The 19948-nt window shown below is 44.7% G+C and overlaps 1 protein-coding gene across 3 annotated transcripts in view; it reads left to right on the top strand.

Annotated features, from left to right (window-relative positions):
• The window catches only part of RBBP6 (RB binding protein 6, ubiquitin ligase), a 108549-nt gene that overhangs the window by 23839 nt on the left and 64762 nt on the right, over positions 1-19948 (top strand). For 2 of the 3 annotated variants that reach the window (XM_068244265.1, XM_068244263.1), the window contains exons 2-3: positions 14970-15069; positions 18726-18762. In XM_068244265.1, coding sequence (XP_068100366.1) covers positions 14970-15069; positions 18726-18762 — 137 coding nt within the window. The remainder of the gene's footprint in view (positions 1-14969; positions 15070-18725; positions 18763-19948) is intronic. The other variant, XM_068244264.1, reaches the window with a different exon arrangement.

The raw sequence follows: 19948 nt of genomic DNA, 5'->3' as shown, positions 1-19948 counted from the left end.
TCCAGTGTTGTAACAGCCGAGGAACTCCAGCCCTGTCCTCTGAATGTTTCAAAAGTCTTGCCCTGTAACATGGATAATTCTGACTCGCTGGAAAAAATAATAGAAATCTCAGAATTTCAGTCCGGGTTAATGAGTGTTTCTGAAACCCAGCCCTGTATCCTGGAAAATTCTGGTTCTCTGGCCGGTGTGGCAGAAGTTCCAGAGCCCCCTTCCTGTCCAGTGAGTTACTCAGTTTTGCCTAGTTCAATGGGGATTGCTGCAATATTGACTTGTTTTGCAGCCCTTCATGAGCTCCAGTCCAGTGTATTTGATGAGTCTCTGTCTAGTCCAGAAGAAGCTATGGGAACCCTGTCTAGTTCAGTGCATACATCAGAAGATTTGCCCTGTCTTGTAAATGCCCCTGAACATGATTTGTTAATAACCCTGCTGGAATCAGCGACATCTAAGTCTGATCCTGCAGTTTTTAGTGAGAATCCAGTAACTATGAAGTCTAGTCATGATGAATTTTTTTTGCCCAGTTCTGGTTTCGGTCCTGTCTTGACTGACTTTGAGGTTCGCAGTTCCTTGACATGCCCAGAGGTTTCTCTTGTGCCGGTGTGCCCAGATGTGCTTCGTATGCCAGACTGCCCAGATTTGTCTGTGTTAGCGTGCTCACGTGCTTCCCTAGTGGAGACATGTTCTGATGTTGCCGGTTGGCCTGCATGCCCGGAGATGGTTCTGGTCCCTAAAAGCCCTGATCTTGATGTTTGTCCTTGTGACCCTGACTCTGGAGTTGCCCTGGGTTCCATAGGGGTTCTTGATAGTTCTCCATGTGAGCCTAAGGGGCGTTCTGACCTGTGGGGATCTCTTTGGAGCTTCCAAGTGTTCTGGGAGATCTCTGAGGAAACTTGTCCTGGTACCTTGGACTGGTTCAACGGTGGGTTTTGTGTTGGTAGGGACAGTTCCGGTGGGCATTGCAAAGGCTTTGGCGTTTTTGGACAGTCCTTGGAAGGCGGTGGGTATCGCGCAGAGAGTTTCTTGGGGTTGTTTTCTGGAAGTCGTGGTTCTGATGGGTGTCACACTGAGGCTTGTAGTGCTGACGGGCATGGTTCGGTAGGTTCTGGTTCCAATTGGTCTAGTTTTGGTGAGACTGATTCAGGAATTTGGTTTTGTCGGACGGATCCGACCTTCATGAATTTTCAGTCAGATCAGTTTGCTGGATTTCCCACTTCTGATTTTTTGGTTTGGGTGGTTCAGGAGAAATATGTCAGTTTTCATAGGCGTCCAGAGGCCGCGTTTAAGGGAGGGGGTACTGTTATGATCGCTTCTGCAGCGTTTACTGCTGACTGCACTGGTATTGCAAACCAAGCAGTTCTAATGTCATTACATGCATTTGCTTGCATAGTTTGGTTTGCACTTAAACTAGTTGCTGATTCCATCTGCAGTCGCTCTGAAGTTTATGACAGTTTAATATGCTTTTGTGTAAACAAACATTGTCTGCTGCAGTGGAGGGGCGGTCCCTTTCCTGCAGGCTGCATATCATTGTCTGCCTTTTCCTGCTATCAGCCTGTGATTAATTACCATTCACTTGTGTGGGAATCTGCAGGTCTGCTCCCATTGGATGACCTCAGTATAAAGAACTGCTTCCTGCAATGCCTCAGGGGCTATCATAGTTTCAGACTCTATCTGTTACTCTGCTCGTGCCCCACCTCGTTCCTGGTCCGTGTGGACTGCGCTGACTCCTGCGAAGGGGTCAGCGAGTCCTCCTAGTTCTGCTCTTGTTCTAGAAGTTGCTACTTGCTTGTCTTGTGTCATATATTGGTTCATCGCCAATATATACGCATACTTGCGCATTTTGTTATTTTCCTTGTATTCGTGTTACGTTAATATATCAGTGTCGCTGATATATACGTACACGAACTGTTTATTTCCTGTGTTCAGTTAGTCAGCTTTCCAGCACGTTTTGGTAGTTTGCGCGTATCGTGAACACCCGTGCTGAGCTAGTTATCCTGTTCCTGGTCCTGTTTGTGGATTGCGTTCATCTCTGCGAAGAGATAACGAATCCTTCTGAATCCTGTTCCTGGTCCTGTTTGTGGATTGCGTTCATCTCTGCGAAGAGATAACGAATCCTTCTGAATCCTGTTCCTGGTCCTGTTTGTGGATTGCGTTCATCTCTGCGAAGAGATAACGAATCCTTCTGAATCCTGTTCCTGGTCCTGTTTGTGGATTGCGTTCATCTCTGCGAAGAGATAGCGAATCCTTCTGAGTCCTGTTCCCTGTATTACTTCAGTCTTAGTCAGAGTTCCTGCTTATGTCATATATCGGTTCATTGCCAATATATACATATGTTAGCCAGACGTTACGAATAGTTTCATTGATAGCTGTAATTGTAATACGCTAGGAAAACATACTTATTGTATATTTATCTGTGTTACGTTCATCTATCTCGATCCTGCTATTTCCTGTCTCTCCTGTCCTGTCTTTGTGAGGCATGCCATCGCCGCAACGCATTGGCTGCCTCATTCCAGTCTGTCTGGTTTAGGACGCTTGCTGTCGCTAAGTAATCGCTAGCTAGCAAGCGTTCATTCTGTCTACCTGTCCTGATCTCCTCAGTCCTGGTTTATGCGCTCAGCGCTACTTTGCGCTGAGACGTTATTACGAAAGTGTTTGTGGCTGTTCAGATCTGCACCGGCTCTGTGCACCACAATCTCCTATTGGAGTCAGTCCTCTCCTCCACTAAACTGGGGATATCCTGATCCCTTGTGCTGGTGTGTGTACCTCCTTCACGTCAGCTTATGTGTTGTATGCTGACTGTGGAGATTACACCCCCAAGCTTAACAGCAAGTATGTCTGGGCACACACTACTCTAATCCAGTGACACTTGCCTATGGAGTTCCACAGGGTTCTGTATTATCACCATTACTCTTTGCAGTCTACATACTCCCACTGGGCAAAATAATCCAGAACTATGGTTTAGGATACCATTGTTATGCAGATGACACACAACTGTATCTGTCCTTCAAGCCTGGCACCCAAGACCCATCAGCATCCATAAATGCGTGTCTAGTGGATTTACAAAATTGGATGAACACCAGCTGGCTGAGGCTGAACTCTGACAAAACAGAGGTGTTGGTGGTAGGTGGTCCACACATGATGGATAAAGTTCAAAACGCTCACCACCTCAAACTAGCAATTGGGGGAGATACTGTACAGTATAAAGACTCTGTGCGAAACCTTGTGGTGATCCTGGATGGAAATCTAAAACTCAAACAGCAGATATCAGCTGTCGTCAAGTCTTCCTTCTTCCATCTAAGAAATATAGCGAAAATCAAACACCTTATCCCAGCTGAAGACCTACCTGCCCTGGTTCATGCATTTGTATCCTCCCGCCTAGACTACTGCAACGCCCTGTTAATCGGATCTACAGATAAGGTTCTGCGCCCCTTACAGCTAGTACAGAATGCTGCAGCCAGACTCCTAGCCAATGCCCCCCGCAGCTCACACATCACCCCAGTACTGCAAACTCTTCACTGGTTGCCAGTAAAATGGAGAATCAATTTTAAGATCTGCCTGCTGACATTCAAGGCTCTACACCACATGGGACCCAAATACATAGCGGATCTATTGGAACTTTATGCCCCTCCACGCACCCTCCGCTCTGCCAACAAGATGAAGCTGGTTATTCCCAGGATAAACTTAACATTTGGTGCTCGGGCCTTTTCCTATGCAGCCCCTACTCTATGGAACTCACTTCCACAATCAGTACGAGAGGCTCCTTCTCTGGACAGCTTTAAAAAAAGGCTAAAAACTCACCTCTTTTCCCTAGCCTTTGAGACTGCATAATGCAGGGTCACAGCGCTTTGAGTCCCCAGGGAGAAAAGCGCTATATAAATATTATTGTTATTGTTACCGCACGTTATTCCAGGGCTGTGGAGTTGGTACAAAAATCTTCCCACTTTGACTCCTCAGTTTATGAAAACTCCAACTCAGACTCCAGGTACCCAAAATGACTCCTAAGGGCCTGTTTCCACTACACGCAGATTCTGCATGCAGAAAACTGACTCCAATGAATGCCTATGGGAAATCTGCATCAGAAAAATCGTGTTCAGTGGAAACAGGCTCATAGGCATTCATTGGAGTCAGTTTTCTGCATGCAGAATCTGCATGTAGTGGAAACAGGCCCTCAGTCTAATACTTACCAGGGCTGTGGATTTTGTCCAAAAATCATCCGACTCAGACTACTTAGTTTATGAAATCTCCGACTTCAACTCAGACTCCAGGTACCCAAAATTCCTTTGACCCCCCCGACTCCACAGCCCTGCGTTATTCTTGCGTTGCATCTGGTACAGTGACGCCTAGTCAATAAAAAGTGTGCTTCAACTTTACTGTTAAAGTGCTTGTTTAGTTTTTACACACTGCATGCAATGCATTACATTGCTGCAACCAGTTATAGCGCAATGCACCCGCTGCTCTGTGCACATTGCATAGGTGGTGCTTGTAGTGCGGTAAGCTGCATTATTTCAGGTACACGCCATGCAATTTTCCATCAGATTAACGTTGAATCGATCATTTCTGGCAGGTCTGATCAGGTTTATGAATTATTTTGTACAGAAGTGAGCAGAAAAACTATCTGAAACCTGATTGCATCTGTTGGAAATTGTTGATTTGACCTGACTGTAAATTACATGTTGTGTACCAGGCATTACAAAGCGGCCGTTACAGCACACCACTGTATTGCTGGCCATGCACTGGTCAGTATGGCCAACAGATAGATCCCTCACTGATCATTATCTGACCAGAGAGGAATCTTATCTGATTGAATTCCTCCACGCACTACACATACATTTTCAATATATTTCAGCATAAAATCCTATTGGAAATTTGTGTGCACCTCCAAATCTCACACGCCTCCACCCTCTGGTCCCTGCGTTGTAGCAGACTCAATCAAATGATCAAATCGGCCGGAAAAAATAGACATTTATGGCCACCACACACAAACTCCACTCGTGTGAAGGAAAGGTACCTTCTGGGTGGATGAGGTGTGGATGAGTTGCTGTCCCTCATTCCTCTATCTGACTTCAGAAGTAAGTTTAGATTGGGTAAGCTTTTTCACCCCCCTCCCATTTGGTTAAATAGGGGGAGAAGTTCAGACTTTAGACCAGTGGTTACAACAGTAGCTAAGGCCCAGTGCACACCAAAACCGCTAGCAGATCCGCAATACGCTAGCTGTTTTGGGAGCTGATTTCAGAGCGATTCTTTGTATGGTTAGAGAGGTTTTCTAAACATACCTAGCGGTTTTGGGTGCGTTTTTGTGTAGCAGACTACACATATTGTTACAGTAAAAGCTGTTACTGAACAGCTTCTGTAACAAAAATGCCTGGCAAACCGCTCTGAAGTAGCGTTTTTCAGAGCGGTTTGCGTTTTTCCTATACTTTACATTGAGGACGAAACGCTTCTTAAAACCGCAAATGCGCAGCAGGAGGCGCGTTTGCGGCTTGGCAAAAACCTCAAACCGCCGGTGTGCACCATCCCATTGCAATACATTAGCCAAGCGTTTTTATAGGCGGAAGCGGCCGGCGGATCGCTCCAAAAACCGCTCGGTGTGCACTGGGCCTAACTGCAGCAAGTCAGTGACTGCACTGCTGATGTGAACATTTTAAGATGTTTCCCTTTCAAGGTTGGAAAGCTAGGAAGTGAACAATTGAAACTGGAAAGTTGGGTGGAACTTGAATATCATTGCCTGTTATTGGTCTCTTATGACCCATAGTGCATCACTTTAAACCATACCAATCGCCTGGCTGTCATGCTGATCTTTCTGGCATCCATAGTGTTTGAATCACACACCTGAAACATGCATGTGACTAGTGCAGTGAGACTTCAGTCAGAGCACCTGACCTGCTTATCTTGTTCTGGGTTTATGACTAAAGTATTATGCTGGGTGCACCCGATACGTTTTTTTTCAGCTCGATTCTCTCATCTTCCGCTTGTTTTATCTTTTTCCTTCACTTCGATGAGAAATCGGGCTGTTAAATGATCAAGCGTAATATCCGACATGACTGAATTTATCAATCGAACGCATCTACAGTGTTCTCCCCAGAATTTTTTCCCAGCCGGGTGGCATAAAAAATTAGCCGGGTGGGGTGCGAGGGGGAATTCAGGACTAGCGCTTCCATAAGGACAAACTGCACCATTGCCCCCAAATGCAGTGCAGCTCTCCCCTCAGGTGGTTCCTGGACATCGTTGCAGGAAGCAGATGGGAATGTAAGCTCTGGGTCCCTGGTTCGAATCCCAGCCAGGGCACTATCTGCAACAGAGTTTGTATGTTCTCTCCGTGTCTGCGTGGGTTTCCTCCGGGCACTCCGGGTTCCTCCCACATTCCAAAAACATACGGATAAGTTAATTGGCTCCCCCTAAAATTGGCCCTAGACTACAGTACTTACACTGCATAATATAGACATATGGCAATGGTAGGGATTAGATTGTGAGCTCCTTTGAGGGACAGTTAGTGACGAGAGAGAGATAGATAGATATACACTGTACAGCGTTGCGTAACATGTCGGCGCTATATAAATACTAAATAATAATAATATTAATCTGTAGGGTGTACCAAATGGTGATGGAGAGGCATATGAAATCATAGCCTCTTAGGTTGTGCTGTTCCCTGCAAAAGCCGTTGCAGTTTAGCTTTATGGGGATCAGCAGCATCTGGCAGCTGTGATCACCGTAACTAAAGGTGCTCATTAACAGTAAAATTTTTCCCTCAGATTCGATCTTTCAACACAATTTTTATGTTCAGACCCATAGAAAAATGTGCCTTATGTGGCGTAAATCGATGTGAAACAATTCTTTGGTCATTTTGCAAAGGGGGGGGGGGATATTGATTCAAAAGTTTGATTTTATGATTGAATTGTAATGTAAAACCTTCTTAAATTGATCTGTTAATGGGAACTATCGATAACTGCCATCAGATTAGTTTTGATCATTCAAATGGCGTAGAAAGATCAAATCTGAAAGAAAAATTGTACTGTTGATGGGCACCTAAAACAAATGTGCAGAGCCTTCTGTCTCTCCAGCAGGACTGACATAAGATAAGGAATCAGCCATGCTGTCACACAGTGATATATACTCTGCAGTAGCATAGTGTGCCCTTTCCACTCCATTCCTGCAATTTGTTGTTCCTGACTGACAAAAAGTAAACATAAAAGAATCCCAGGAATGCAAAGGAGGGAGCACACTATACAGACTATAAGTATATACTGTATATTACCATGTACTGCCGGGCTGCAACTAATGGTCATCTCCCCCAGCAGTCTGCACGTTTCAATTCAGTTCTCCTCACACTCTCTGCTGTTGACTCGCTGAATGAGGAGAGCTGCGAGTGTCCCGCCCCTGTTCATTATTATTCACTGCTCTGCCCGCCTCCTCTGCACACAGGGCTCAGGACCGAGAGCTGTGAGTGTCCTGCCCCTGTTCATTAATATTCACTGCTCTGCCCGCCTCCTCTGCACACAGGGCTCAGGACCTGCGAGTGTCCCGCCCCTGTTCATTATTATTCACTGCTCTGCTCGCCCCCTCTGCACATGCTGGCTAAGAGAATGTGACAGCGAGCAGCAGCCGGGCGGGAGGCAGGGCGGGAGGCAGGGCGGAGCCGGGCGGAGCGCCCACTTAAATGGGCTTGGGGAGAACACTGCATCTATAGAGCGGAAAAACGTAACGTGTGTACCTAGCATCAGTGGTAAATCATCTGCAGGACAGCCAGGTGATCTGCATTGCAGGGCTGAAGGATTTTAGGAAAAGATTGAATTGACATTTTTCTGTCAAATTGTGATTTAAATTCACGATTTTTGACACACAAAGATGAATCGGCACACTGATAGGGGGGAGTATGAGTGCCCCCAGTATAGTTTAGCCAGGTATTTGTGCCCCAGTAAAGGTTAGCTATCTATAGGTGCCCCAGTATAGGTAAGCCAGCAATTGTAACCCCAGTACAGGTTAGCCAGTATAGGTGACGCAGTACAGGATTCCCCCTCCTGCAGTGGTGCCGCCCCTCCCTCCGCAGCGATAGTGGCCAGTGCTGTTTCTCACAGTGCCTCTCGCAGCTTGATGTCATTAAGTTGCATGCCCTGGTACTGTAGACAGAGGAGACCGGAGTTGGTGGTGCGATCTGCGCGGGTGAGAGGCATGGTAACAGCACCGGTGACCTGCTATCGCTGCAGGGGGGGGGGGGGGGACAACTGCTGCAGCGGGGAGAAGGTTAAAAAAAACTGCAGCTTTGACTATCAGGTCTTATCCTAAATCACTATTTTGGTCGATCTGCGATAGATCGTTCAGACCTACTGCATTGTTCAAAAGGAAATAAATATGTCCCTCTCACTTGAGGTGGCCTTTTAATATAGAAGAGTGGGGATGGTCATTGAGATGCAAATTAGTTTGAGTTCATGCAGCATTATGTAATAGTTTATGCAAATATATCCAGCTTGAAAATAGACCACTGATAGACGAGTGCTGGGTTTAATTGGTCTACCTTTAGGCTTCTTGCACACAGGGACATTACAGGCGCACGTTAGTGCAGCCTGTAACGCTCCCCCAACGCACAGCAATGTAACACAAGTGGGCTGTTCACACTGCCCACGTTGCGTTACATTGTAACGCAGCAAAGTGCTGCATGCTGTGCGTTCTACGTGGCTAAGCCGCGTTAGACTGTTTGCACATGCTCAGTCATGTTGGGGAAGAGGGGAGAGCGGCCGGGCACATGGCTAATTAATAATCACTGCACTCAGTGACGTGCAGTGTTTACTTCCTGGAGCGGCAGCTCTGTGCGGCGATTGGGCGGGCGGGACCACGTGATGCCGCATGCGTCCAAGAGTACGCATCACGGACGCCAGAGTGAGCTGCACAACGCGTCTTACTCAAACGTCCACACCAGAGAGCACCAGGCGTTGCCTTAGGGGCACGTTATGTGCCCTGTAACGTCCCCTAAACGCAATGTCATGGTGTGTAACTAGCCTTAAGCTGTATATATTTACATAATTCTCCGAGCTTGGAACAAATTTGTACCAGAAACTGAGGAGTCTGAGTCTATAGGATCTATCTACAGACTCCACATCCCTTTGTTGAAGTGTTGTCAGAGCTGAAATTTAGCATTTTTTTATACTAGGATTCCAGAAAAGTCAGTTAGTAGATACAAGAGATAAAATAAGAATCAACTATCAGTTGTTTCCCTTCAAGTTTGCTTTAATTTCTACTTTCCATTAAAGGCCTGCGCGGGTCCACTTTTTCATACCCGACCCGCGACCTGCTTTCTGGTGAATTTGATACCCGCTACTCGGCCCGCTGCCCGACCTGCTTTTTTACATTTTCTTCTAAAGTGCACATTTAAAGTAACATTGGGGAGCTGTAAAGTTAATTAAACCTATTTTTATACACAAACCAAAGCTAAAGAAGGTTTTTAGCTTGCTTTCACTACCCTCGACCCGCAGACCGCTACCCGCACCCGCAGCTTAAATCAATTCGGGTACCCGAATCCGACCCGCATTTCGGGTTACCCGCGGGTACCCGACCCGCTGCAGGTCTCTACTTTCCATACCTCTCAAGGGTGGAACACAATGTGGCAACCTTTCCATGTGTGTCATGTAATTGCTTATGTGATTAATATTTCATGAGAAGCTGACAGACATTACATGCTTATGAAAGACCAGGTACATGGCCTATTTTTAACCATTTGCTTAAAGTGTACCTGAGACCAGTGTAATTGCATGATTTTTACTTACCTGGTGTTTCCTTCAGCCCCATTAGGACACTGGGCTCAATCGCTGTCCTACCAGGGCATTCTATTTGCCTGTTCTGAGCACTGTTTGGCCAGTTGTGCTTATCTGCGCATGCCTGGCTGGGAGTGTTGTGCACCTGTGCGGTCGTACGGCGCAGAATGCTCCAGGGAGTGCATATGGCTGGGCCATGCATGCCCAGATGAGGGCAAATCTAAAACCACTCAGAACAGGAGAAAGGAGCGGCCTTGGAGGATCGCAATGGAATTCAGTCCTCATGGGGCAGGAGGAAGCCCCAGGTGAGTATAAATCATGCAATTTCACTGGTCTTGGGTGTCCTTTTAAGATAAAATGACCTGAGGAGCTTCTATGTTTAAATATTTAAATCAAATGTCCCCCAAGTGAGGCTTGTGAATGTGTACTTTGTGAGCATTTACTGAGGGCGTCCATTTACCTGCTGTCAAGGCCACAGGCTTGGAGGTTTGAAGTGGCTGTGGTGGAGTGCGTGCCCGCGACCATTAGCGCATAGTAGTCATTCATATGCTTACATTGGCCTGTCTGGAGTTGTAAGTATGTCAATGACTATCTCATGGAATGCATTAAGGGTAGGTTGATCTTAATTATTTTGACATAAGAGGTGCCCAGTTCACTTTTAACACATTACTAATTACATTAGATTTTTTTTATATTGACTGGCTTGCTTCACCCTGAGGTAAACCCCTCACGACCGTTATATATTTATATGGTAACCATTGCTCAAACAGTGGTGACTATTGAAATGCTTGCTTACAATTTACGGTAAATACTTTTCTTGTTTCGGACAAATTGGGGTAAGATGGCTACCATTGTTCCTATCCTTTAAATTGTGGTGCTCTGAGGAATTCTGCCTGTTTCATAAAATCCTAAAAGGGGGAGGGGGTGTTTCCTTGCTACCAGTATGTTTTTAGGATGTAGAGGGAATCCAGAGTGCCTGGAGTAAACTGATGTAAGCACGGCAAAAATATGCATACACCGCTAAGTGGTGTCTTGGTCAAGATTCAAACCCAAAGGTATTGAGCTTCCTTAGTCTACCACACAGCTCAACTGTGTGTTGATTTTCACACTGTTGGCATTGTACTGCTGAAAGCGGTATTGTCACCATAAAAATCAAATTTCAACAGCAACTGGTCTGAGCGTATTAAGTGATAAAGATGCTAATCCTGCATTCAAAACTTTTTCTGCTGTTATGGTTTGGAGTTATCACATACTTTAGGAGCACTGGGCCTAGTGCCAAACAGTGCCAAAAAGTTGAATGCTGGGAGTTCTTTTGAATGCTGGAAGTTCTTTTTTTATTTATAATATATTCCTCCTCCATTTATTTCCCTGCCTAGCTGATTACTTGTGTTTTCAAGCAAGGCTCAGGTGACTCAGTGATTGGATGTGTAAATAAAAGACTCTGGAAGGAGGGCAGCTAATGAATACACGAGCAAGAGAAAGGAGGGGGAAAAACAAGAGTCAGGGAGGATATGATGTCAGCATTAGCTTGGCAAGATGGCCACTGCATAGAGTAGGATTCTCTGCTTCTCCTTTATAAAATTCACAGGAATCGTTACGTGGATAGCACAATACATCTGTTATGTAAGTAGAAGTAGTATTTATCTACTTATATGTTTTTTATTTCTAGGTTAGCATGGGCGTCGCTTGTTCTTTAATAGCTTTTCCTGATAATACAGTGACTGAAAATTAGTCATGGGTTTCACATACTGTATTTTTCACACTATATAAGAATCTCCTGACCTTAAAGGAGAACTGTAGTGAGAGGTATATGGAGGCTAACATATTTATTTCCTTTTAAGCAATACCAGTTGCCTGGCTATTCAGCTAATCCTCTGCCTCTAATACTTTCAGCCATAGGCCCTGAACAAGCACGCAGCAGATCAGGTGTTTCTGACAAATTTAGACAGATATGACAAGATTAGCTGCATGCTTGTTTCTGGTGTGATTAAGACACTTCTTTAGGCAAATAGACCATCAGGGCTGCCAGGCTGGTATTGCTTAAAAGGAAATAAATATGGCAGCCTCCATATCCCTCTCACTACAATTCTCCTTTAAGACGCACTTAGGTTTAGAGGTCTAAAACCAGGGGGGAAAAATGTATATACTGAACCTGGTGCATCCATGGTGAAGCAGCATCTTGCGGATTATGCCCCCATTGTACCTTATGCACCCTAGTATCTCTTGTCTCCCTGTGCCCTCCTCTATGCTCCTTTGTGTCCTCTGTTTGTCCCCGTGTCCTCTGCACAGACACAGTACAGGGAGTCCCTGATATTGCAACGGGTTGGAGGTTCATATTGGCAGGCATTCAAAAGTCAGGAACTCATTGCATCTGGACTATAAGACGCAGTGACTTCCTCCCCTCTCCCCCCCCCAACAACACACACACTCATGCTCTCTTGCTCTCTCGCTCTCTCTCACGCTCACTCTCACACACTTTTGGGAGAGAAAAAGTGAGTCTTCTAGTTCAAAAAATCAGGGCTGTGGAGTCGGAGCAATTTTGGGTGCCTGGAGTCGGGAAAAAATGCTCCGACTCCTAATGAATTTTAACTGTAATTAGAATAGAAAATATGATAACATTTTCTATTTCTCAGATAAGTCATCATAAATAATTTATACATACAGTAATAGCTGTGCTTAGTCCACAAAAATGAAATAAACCAATCAAAATTAGTTACTTGTGCTGCTTCAATAAAGCAGTCCCCGTATTTTTAAAGTCAAATATACACATCTGATTGTGACTGTATGTATGATGTGTACACAGGAAGCTCTTATATATACTAAATAACCTCTATGCTGTAAGTATAAAGCCTGATGTGTAGCAGTGTCACTAATATATATGGTCAATGAGATGGAAATTGTTCTGTGTTGATTCTGATTTATGCAAATGTACGCACTCTTTGCTCATGAAATCAAATAATTTGATATGTTAAAATTTGGTTTGGTCAGTACGAATTAAAGGGACTCCGAGCAGTGCAGAAACTATGGAAAAATGCATATCATTTTAAAGCTCTCTTTCTCCTCTTTCCAATGATATATAAACCGCTGCCCTACTCCTTTTAGTTTTCGCTATTTTCGCAATTGAAATTGCTGCGGCCGTGATTTTAATCGCGAAAATAAAGAAAACTAAAAGGCGTAGGGCAACTATTTAGGTGTTGCCAGAAAGAGGAGAAAGAGAGCTTTAAAATGATATGCATCTTTCCATAGTTTCTGCACTGCTCGGAGTCCCTTTAAATGGTACCTGAGAAGGATGAAAAGAAGTTTTATACATACCTGGGGCTTCTTCCAGCCCCCTTCAGGCTAATCAGTCCCTCGCTGTCCACCTCCACCACCTGGATCTTCTGCTATGAGTCCTGGTAATTCAGCCAGTCAGCGCAGTCCGGCCGCATGCCGCTTCCACAGCCAGGAGCGTTCTGCACCTGCGCAATAGTGCTGCGCAGGTGTAGTACGCTCCCGGCGGCGGAGTGTGTGCATGCGTATTACGCCAGACTGGCTCAAGTACCTGGACTCATAGCAGAAGATCCAGATGGCGGAGGAGGACAGCGAGGGACTGATCAGCCTGAAGGGGGCTGGACGAAGCCCCAGGTATGTATAAAACTTTCATCTGTCTCAGGTTTACTTTGTTACACAGTAGTACTATACTCTACATATGCACTCTCCACAGAGCTGCAGGGAATCCACTGAGAATGGTGTGCACATTGAACACAGAGGTGTTGTCTATCACCTATAAACCTGGTTCAGATTGTGCATGAAGAATGTGTAATAGAGGAAGAATCTCCTTATTCCCCTGCAGAGTACCTGCACATCACTCTTACATGTACCCACAGTTACATTGCCTAGGGCCTGATAGATGTTTTTGTTCTGGTCTGTACCTTTTACAAGTACTCTGACCAAGGACTAGTTCTGACTAAAGGGAATAAATATGGCAGTCTCCGTATCCTTCTCACTTCAGTTTTCTTTTAAAATTCCTAAGCGTTGGCAGTTGAGACGAATTTCATGTTGCATACTTTCAATCAACAAGATTGTAATATGCAAATTAGAGGAGTCTGAGTCGGTGGAATCCTAAACTGAGGAGTCGGAGCCGGTGGATTTTTGTACCGACTCCACAGCCCTGCAAAACAGACCAGTGTTCTCCCCAGGCTCTTTTAGCCGGGTGCTCCACCCGGCTAGATTTTGTGACCACCCGGCTGTCATCGGCTCACCTCCTCACCTATTCCTATGCTGTAAGCACAGTTGTCCTGCATTTTCAACTCGCCCCACCCGGCTACTATTTCATGCCACCCGGCTGGAAAAAAATTCTGGGTAGAACACTGCAGACCATATTTATACAGGTAGCCCTGTACTTACAAGCAGGTTCAGTTCTGTTAGGTTGTTTGTAGGTTTAGTTATACATTATACGTATTGGTATGTGTGGATAAATGTTTTGCATACAAACCACTCTGAATTTAAACATATAGTACGATGTTTTGGGCGTTCTTTTTTTTTTTTTAAAGAGAACCTAAGCAGCACCTCAAATACTTCAGGAGCGAAAAGTCCTCTGGATCCTCCAGAGGTCTCCCACACCTTCCTGCAGACCACCTCCACTGTCCATGACCCGCCTACGCATTGCGACCACGCTACTTTACTATGTCTGTGCAGTAGTAAGGAGATGCTCGTGCCTACTGCGCAGGTGTGGCCATGCTTGCAAAGGTGCAGTATGGCTGTTCTCGTGCTGTCGCAGTATGGCTGTGCTTCTGCTTGACGAGGAGCACAGTTGCGGCTTGGAATCAGAGCTTGTCTGAATTGTTTGGGAGGCCTTTACTTGGCAATGGTGGGCTGGAGGATGGTGCGGGAGGCCTCTACAGGATTCAGATACTTCCCTCTTCTTGGGCAAGTGTTTGACTTTTTTGACCCGAAGTTGACCTTGGATACACTTTAAACGTACAGTTTAAATATTGTAACAAGTAATGACAAACAGTACTGTGTATTTGTACAAGAGAACAACCTTATACATATGAGGCATTTATCAAGACAAATGAGACATACTATCTGTACTTAATTTGTTTTTATTTTTTTTAGACATTTGATTCAATTGTAGTGAAGGAACTTACAGTTCATACAAGTATTTTTATTTGCATAATGTACAGTAGAAAATGTTGTTAGTCATTCCAAAGTCACCCTATATCATTGCTTTTTTTTATCCATCCATTGTAGAATACACAGATGAAGCTGCTCTTATTCCTAAGAACTCATCCGTTATTGTCCGGAGGATTCCTATTGGAGGCGTGAGGACTACAACCAAAACCTTTGTCGTGTAAGTTCTCTGGTATATTTAATGTGTTACTGTTGCTTAGGAGTATGTTGTTTGTTTTTTTTTTTTTCTTCATAGCAGTACATTAAGTTTCAGTTTCCATTCTGTAACTAGCAGTTGAGAAAAGGAAACTGGTTGTAGTGAGAAACATTTTATTTATAAAAATCAAACCAATGAAGCATAAGGGCTCTTTCACACCAGAGCTCATTTTCTGCGGTTTAACGCAAACTAGGGTAAAATGAAAACTCCATAGACTTTCATTTTACCTTTTCACATCTGACTTTGCGTTGCGGAGCTTTTACTCGTCTGGAGTCGGCGTTTCCCTGTTGGGTGAATTGATTACTACTGATTGCGTCGCACCGTGACGACATGCCACAGGGCATATAACGTGTGCAAGAGAACGGCTCCTGCACGCGTTGTAGATGTGAAAGAGCCCTTACCTACCAGTCTATAAAGAGATGTGTATTACAATTAGGGGTGGTCATTGAGAAGCAAATATTTGAGTTGAAATAATTTATGCAGCTTGAGAATAGACCAGTTAAATCCTATCAGTGGAATTAAGTCCATTTTCAAGCTGCATATGTTTCCATACAGAATTTGCATACTCCTGCATTAACACAGAACTATTTGTATCTCACTGACCATCCCTAATTACAAATGTATCAGTATTTGCCACAGTACAACAACAACAATTCATAAGGGCAGTGGCGTAGCAGTAAGGGGTATGCAAAGATTACGGCCGCACTGGGGCCCCTGGACCAGAGGGGTCCTCCTTCATCCATTTTATTGGTGCTATGCTTAAAAAGTAGCCCCTGTACCAGCCACTGCTGATGTCCTAGACATTCCAATATCTCTAAGATCTGCCTGTCCAAACAGCATGATGGGACAGAATGTGTACTGCAGAAGGCGAATTTCACACAGACCTGCCATTTGAGCATTCAGCTTGTTAATCAGGTTGCATGTTTTGCTTTCTGCCTGGAGTTGTGCTTCAACAGATGGTTTGGCAAACAGTATGGGATTTGCAGTGGCAATGTATGCAGAAAGTTATTTTGGGCATTTCTTAATTGTACCAGAGTCCTATTTCCCCCTATTAAAAATGGCACACAGAGGCATGTACTATGCACAAACTCTGTATCCTCTTTGCACCTCGCTCCTCTCCTCATTTTTTTATGTAGATGGACAACGTCTTGGTTTTACCTTAAAGGGAACCTTAACTGAACGGGGGTAAAGAGTTTCACTACCTGGGGCTATTACCAGCCCCCTGCAGCAGTCCTGTGCCCTCGGCGCCGCTCTGGAATCCTCTGGTCCCCCGCTGTCACTTAGTTTCGTTTTTGACGACTCACCAGTCGCCGGCCGCCATGCGTATTATTAGACGCATTCACCAATGCAATTAGCGCTATTGCGGACCACAACGCGTACAAAAATACGCGTTGCCGCATTCAGCACGCGTAGATATGCGGCAACGCGTATTTTTGTACGCGTTGCGGTCCGCAATAGCGCTAATTGCATTGGTGAATGCGTCCAATAATACGCATGGCGGCCGGCAACTGGTGAGTCGTCAAAAACGAAACTAAGTGACAGCGGGGGACCAGAGGATTCCAGAGCCGCGCCGAGGGCACAGGACTGCTGCAGGGGGCTGGTAATAGCCCCAGGTAAGTGAAACTCTTTACCCCCCGTTCAGTTAAGGTTCCCTTTAAAGAGGAACTGTCATGAAAATCTTAACATTTAAAACACATACAAATAAGTACATTTCTCCCAGAGTAAAATGAGCCATAAATTACTTTTCTCCTATGTTGCTGTCACTTACAGCAGGCGGTAGAAATCTGACATTGTGTGTACTAGGGATGATCAATGAGATGCAAATTGTTCTGAAATTATGCAAATGTATGCAGTTTGAAAAGGGACCAATCAATTTAAACCCAGGTTTAAAGTGATTGGTCCATTTTCAAGCTGCATATATTTGCATAAAAATGCATCAACTTGAAACAATTTGCATATCTGTGATCATCCCTTATGTGTATTAGCTTATAGAGAAATCAAATAATGTTTGATAATCCACATACATGCATCTTGTAGGGATCGCGTGCGGGATTGGCTGAGTCAAGCAATCCAAACAGCAATAATACATGATGCAGAGTGGATGTTCTGATGCTAAAAAGAAGGGGCAGCATTTTTCTGAATAGGTTTATTTTTTTATTGGAAGGCTGCAACATGCAGGGCTTGTCAATCCCTTCCAAAGCTTAAAGGGAAGGTTCAGGGAGGGGAGTAAAAAAATAAAAATCAATTTCCACTTACCTGGGGCTTCCTCCAGCCCGTGGCAGGCAGGAGGTGCCCTCGCTGCCGCTCCGCAGGCTCCCGGGGGCCGACCTGGCCAGGCCGGCTGCCAGGTCGGGCTCTTCTGCGCTCCAAGGCCTGGCATTTCTTTGTCCCACGTGGGCGCGTTGACGTCATCGGACGTCCGCCGGGCTGTACTGCGCAGGCACAGAACTACTGCGCCTGCGCAGTACAGCCCGGAGGACGTCCGATGACGTCAGCGCGCCCACGTGGGACAAAGAAATGCCAGGCCTTGGAGCGCAGAAGAGCCCGACCTGGCAGCCGGTCGGGTCGGCCACCGGAGACCACCGGGATCCTGCGGAGTGGCGGCGAGGGCACCTCCTGCCTGCCACGGGCTGGAGGAAGCCCCAGGTAAGTGGAAATTGATTTTTTTTTTTTTACTCCCCTCCCTGAAACTTCCCTTTAACAATTGTAAGCCTATATGAAGAGGTTTGGGTCTATGGGTCTAAATATATAGGCAAGTCTGTTGTGGCTTTTCTATTTAATTAAAACATTCATTAACAAAGTAGTTTTTTTTTTTTTTTTTTTTTTATAGACAGAAATGAAAATCTTATTTTGTGTTCTTTAAGCTGACCATACACTTATAGATTGCCAATTGATTTGGCAAAAGATTGATTCATCTCTGAAAAGGATTCAGGAAGGAATTGAATCTTACCACACACATGCACATCAATTTTCAATAAATTCCAGCAGGGGACCTACTGAATTGATTGAACTGCAGCCTTGCATTGTTTGAAGCAACTCTATGGGCTCTTGATCGCCAGCCAGTCCTGCCTTGCCCTTAATCGACATAGATCTTTGTCCTGTCCGATGGATGCTTTCAGTCTGTTTTTGGTTTAAAGAGGGCATCAATCAAACATTTTGGAGGAGCAGATTTTCTGCAGATCAATCAAATCTGCAGGGAAGCAAACAGGAAAATAGACAAGTGTATGGGCTCCTTAAAAGGCTATAAAGTAAAATCATGAACTAGCTTTACTATAAGTTATAAATGTATTAAGAGTCCAGCAGCACATTTTAGCTGACTCCATCTCCAGGTAATTGCTTCTGTCACAAGTCTTTGCTGGCAATTGAATAAGTCTTCCTCTAATGCTAGGTAGACATGATGCAATGTTTTGTCAGATTGACAGGTAAACTGATGGGAAGTTATGCTTAGTGTACATGTCCAAACTGCTCCCGATCGATATTGGGATCAATTTTTTGATCATTACTTCACACAATTGGGGGAGGGGGGTCAGGGCAGAGTGTTTTATATTATGGTGGCATGCTGTTGGCTGCTTGAGTGATGGCTCATTCCTTTTCTTTTTCTCTTCCTGTTTGCATTTCAGAAACCGTAATGAGCAAGTGAGTGGACCATCAAAAGCAGTATGTAAACCCACAATCACCCTTTTCCTTATACCTCTTTTCTGCAGCCTTTACAGAGCAGGCTCTCACCTGCTTATTTCTGTGTGCCTCTGTTGAATCTTTGTTAATGCCATGTATTTTTACACACTGATCGTGATTAGCACTTTGTGTGAAAGTGCACGTTACCTCTTTTTGCATTGTATTTCATATTGAATGCAATATTATATCCTGTTATACAGGGCCTTGTACCGTCTGTATGATCGGTCACTACTGTGAACATGATGTCATGTTCTGTTGTGTGTTGACTTTCAAAATCTGTTTGTATAGGTATTATGTATTGTTTATAATAAAATATTACATGTGAGTTGAGAACAAACATTTATCATGAAAATGGGTTGTTTACATTTACACATGCCCTTATTTTATGTGTATTGTTTTTTAAAGGTTGAAATGATGCATTACCTTTTTTATTTCCTTATGAAATGTTTTCTTGCAGTGTCTTGTAACTATGTTACAGTGCATTGTTGACTGAAAGCCTGTTTTTAATTCCACTTGTTCCCTTCCAGTCTGCTCATATGCATTTCTGTTAGGTGCATGAGGTACCTCAAAAGCACTGGAGCATATTCCTCTTTATCTTGGCTAGGCAGGTTAGGATGGGAGGTATTCCATCTGCTAGGTAGCCAGTGCATTGAAATATAAAAATTAGAAAACTTTCTAAGTCTACTGGGGGGTAGATGGCTAGAGATCATTGGCAAAACTTGAAAGTATAAGTTTCCCAAAGCCTTTTGGCCCGTGCACCGTATCCTCCTCCTAGCATAAGGTGAATGGAGCATATTTTAGGCTAAAATAACAAAACCTGTGTTTCCCCTACAATAAGTGGGTTAACTTTTTTGCGACAAAAGTTGTACTATTGCTTATTTTCAGGGTAGGACATATATTTCTATGAACACACAAGTTCCTGTGCTGTCTCCTCCTGCCTTGCATACTGTGCTGCCTCTTCCTCTGCTGGATCCACCTCTTGTGTGCCTCTGTGTCCCTCTCGTACCTTTTTTAGTTTCCTCCTATATCCCCTGTCCTATTTTGTCCCTATGTCCTCTGCTGTCTTCCACTGTCCCCATGTCCTCTGCTGTGTCTTCAACTGTCCCCATGTCCTCGTGTTCCTGATGTCCCCCTGCATCCTCCTCTTACCCCCACCTCCATGCCACTG

Source organism: Hyperolius riggenbachi, chromosome 7, assembly GCF_040937935.1.
Source record: "Hyperolius riggenbachi isolate aHypRig1 chromosome 7, aHypRig1.pri, whole genome shotgun sequence".
NCBI classification, from domain to species: domain Eukaryota; kingdom Metazoa; phylum Chordata; class Amphibia; order Anura; family Hyperoliidae; genus Hyperolius; species Hyperolius riggenbachi.
Note: the sequence above shows the minus strand (reverse complement) of the source record. Positions and strands in the feature narration are given on the sequence as shown.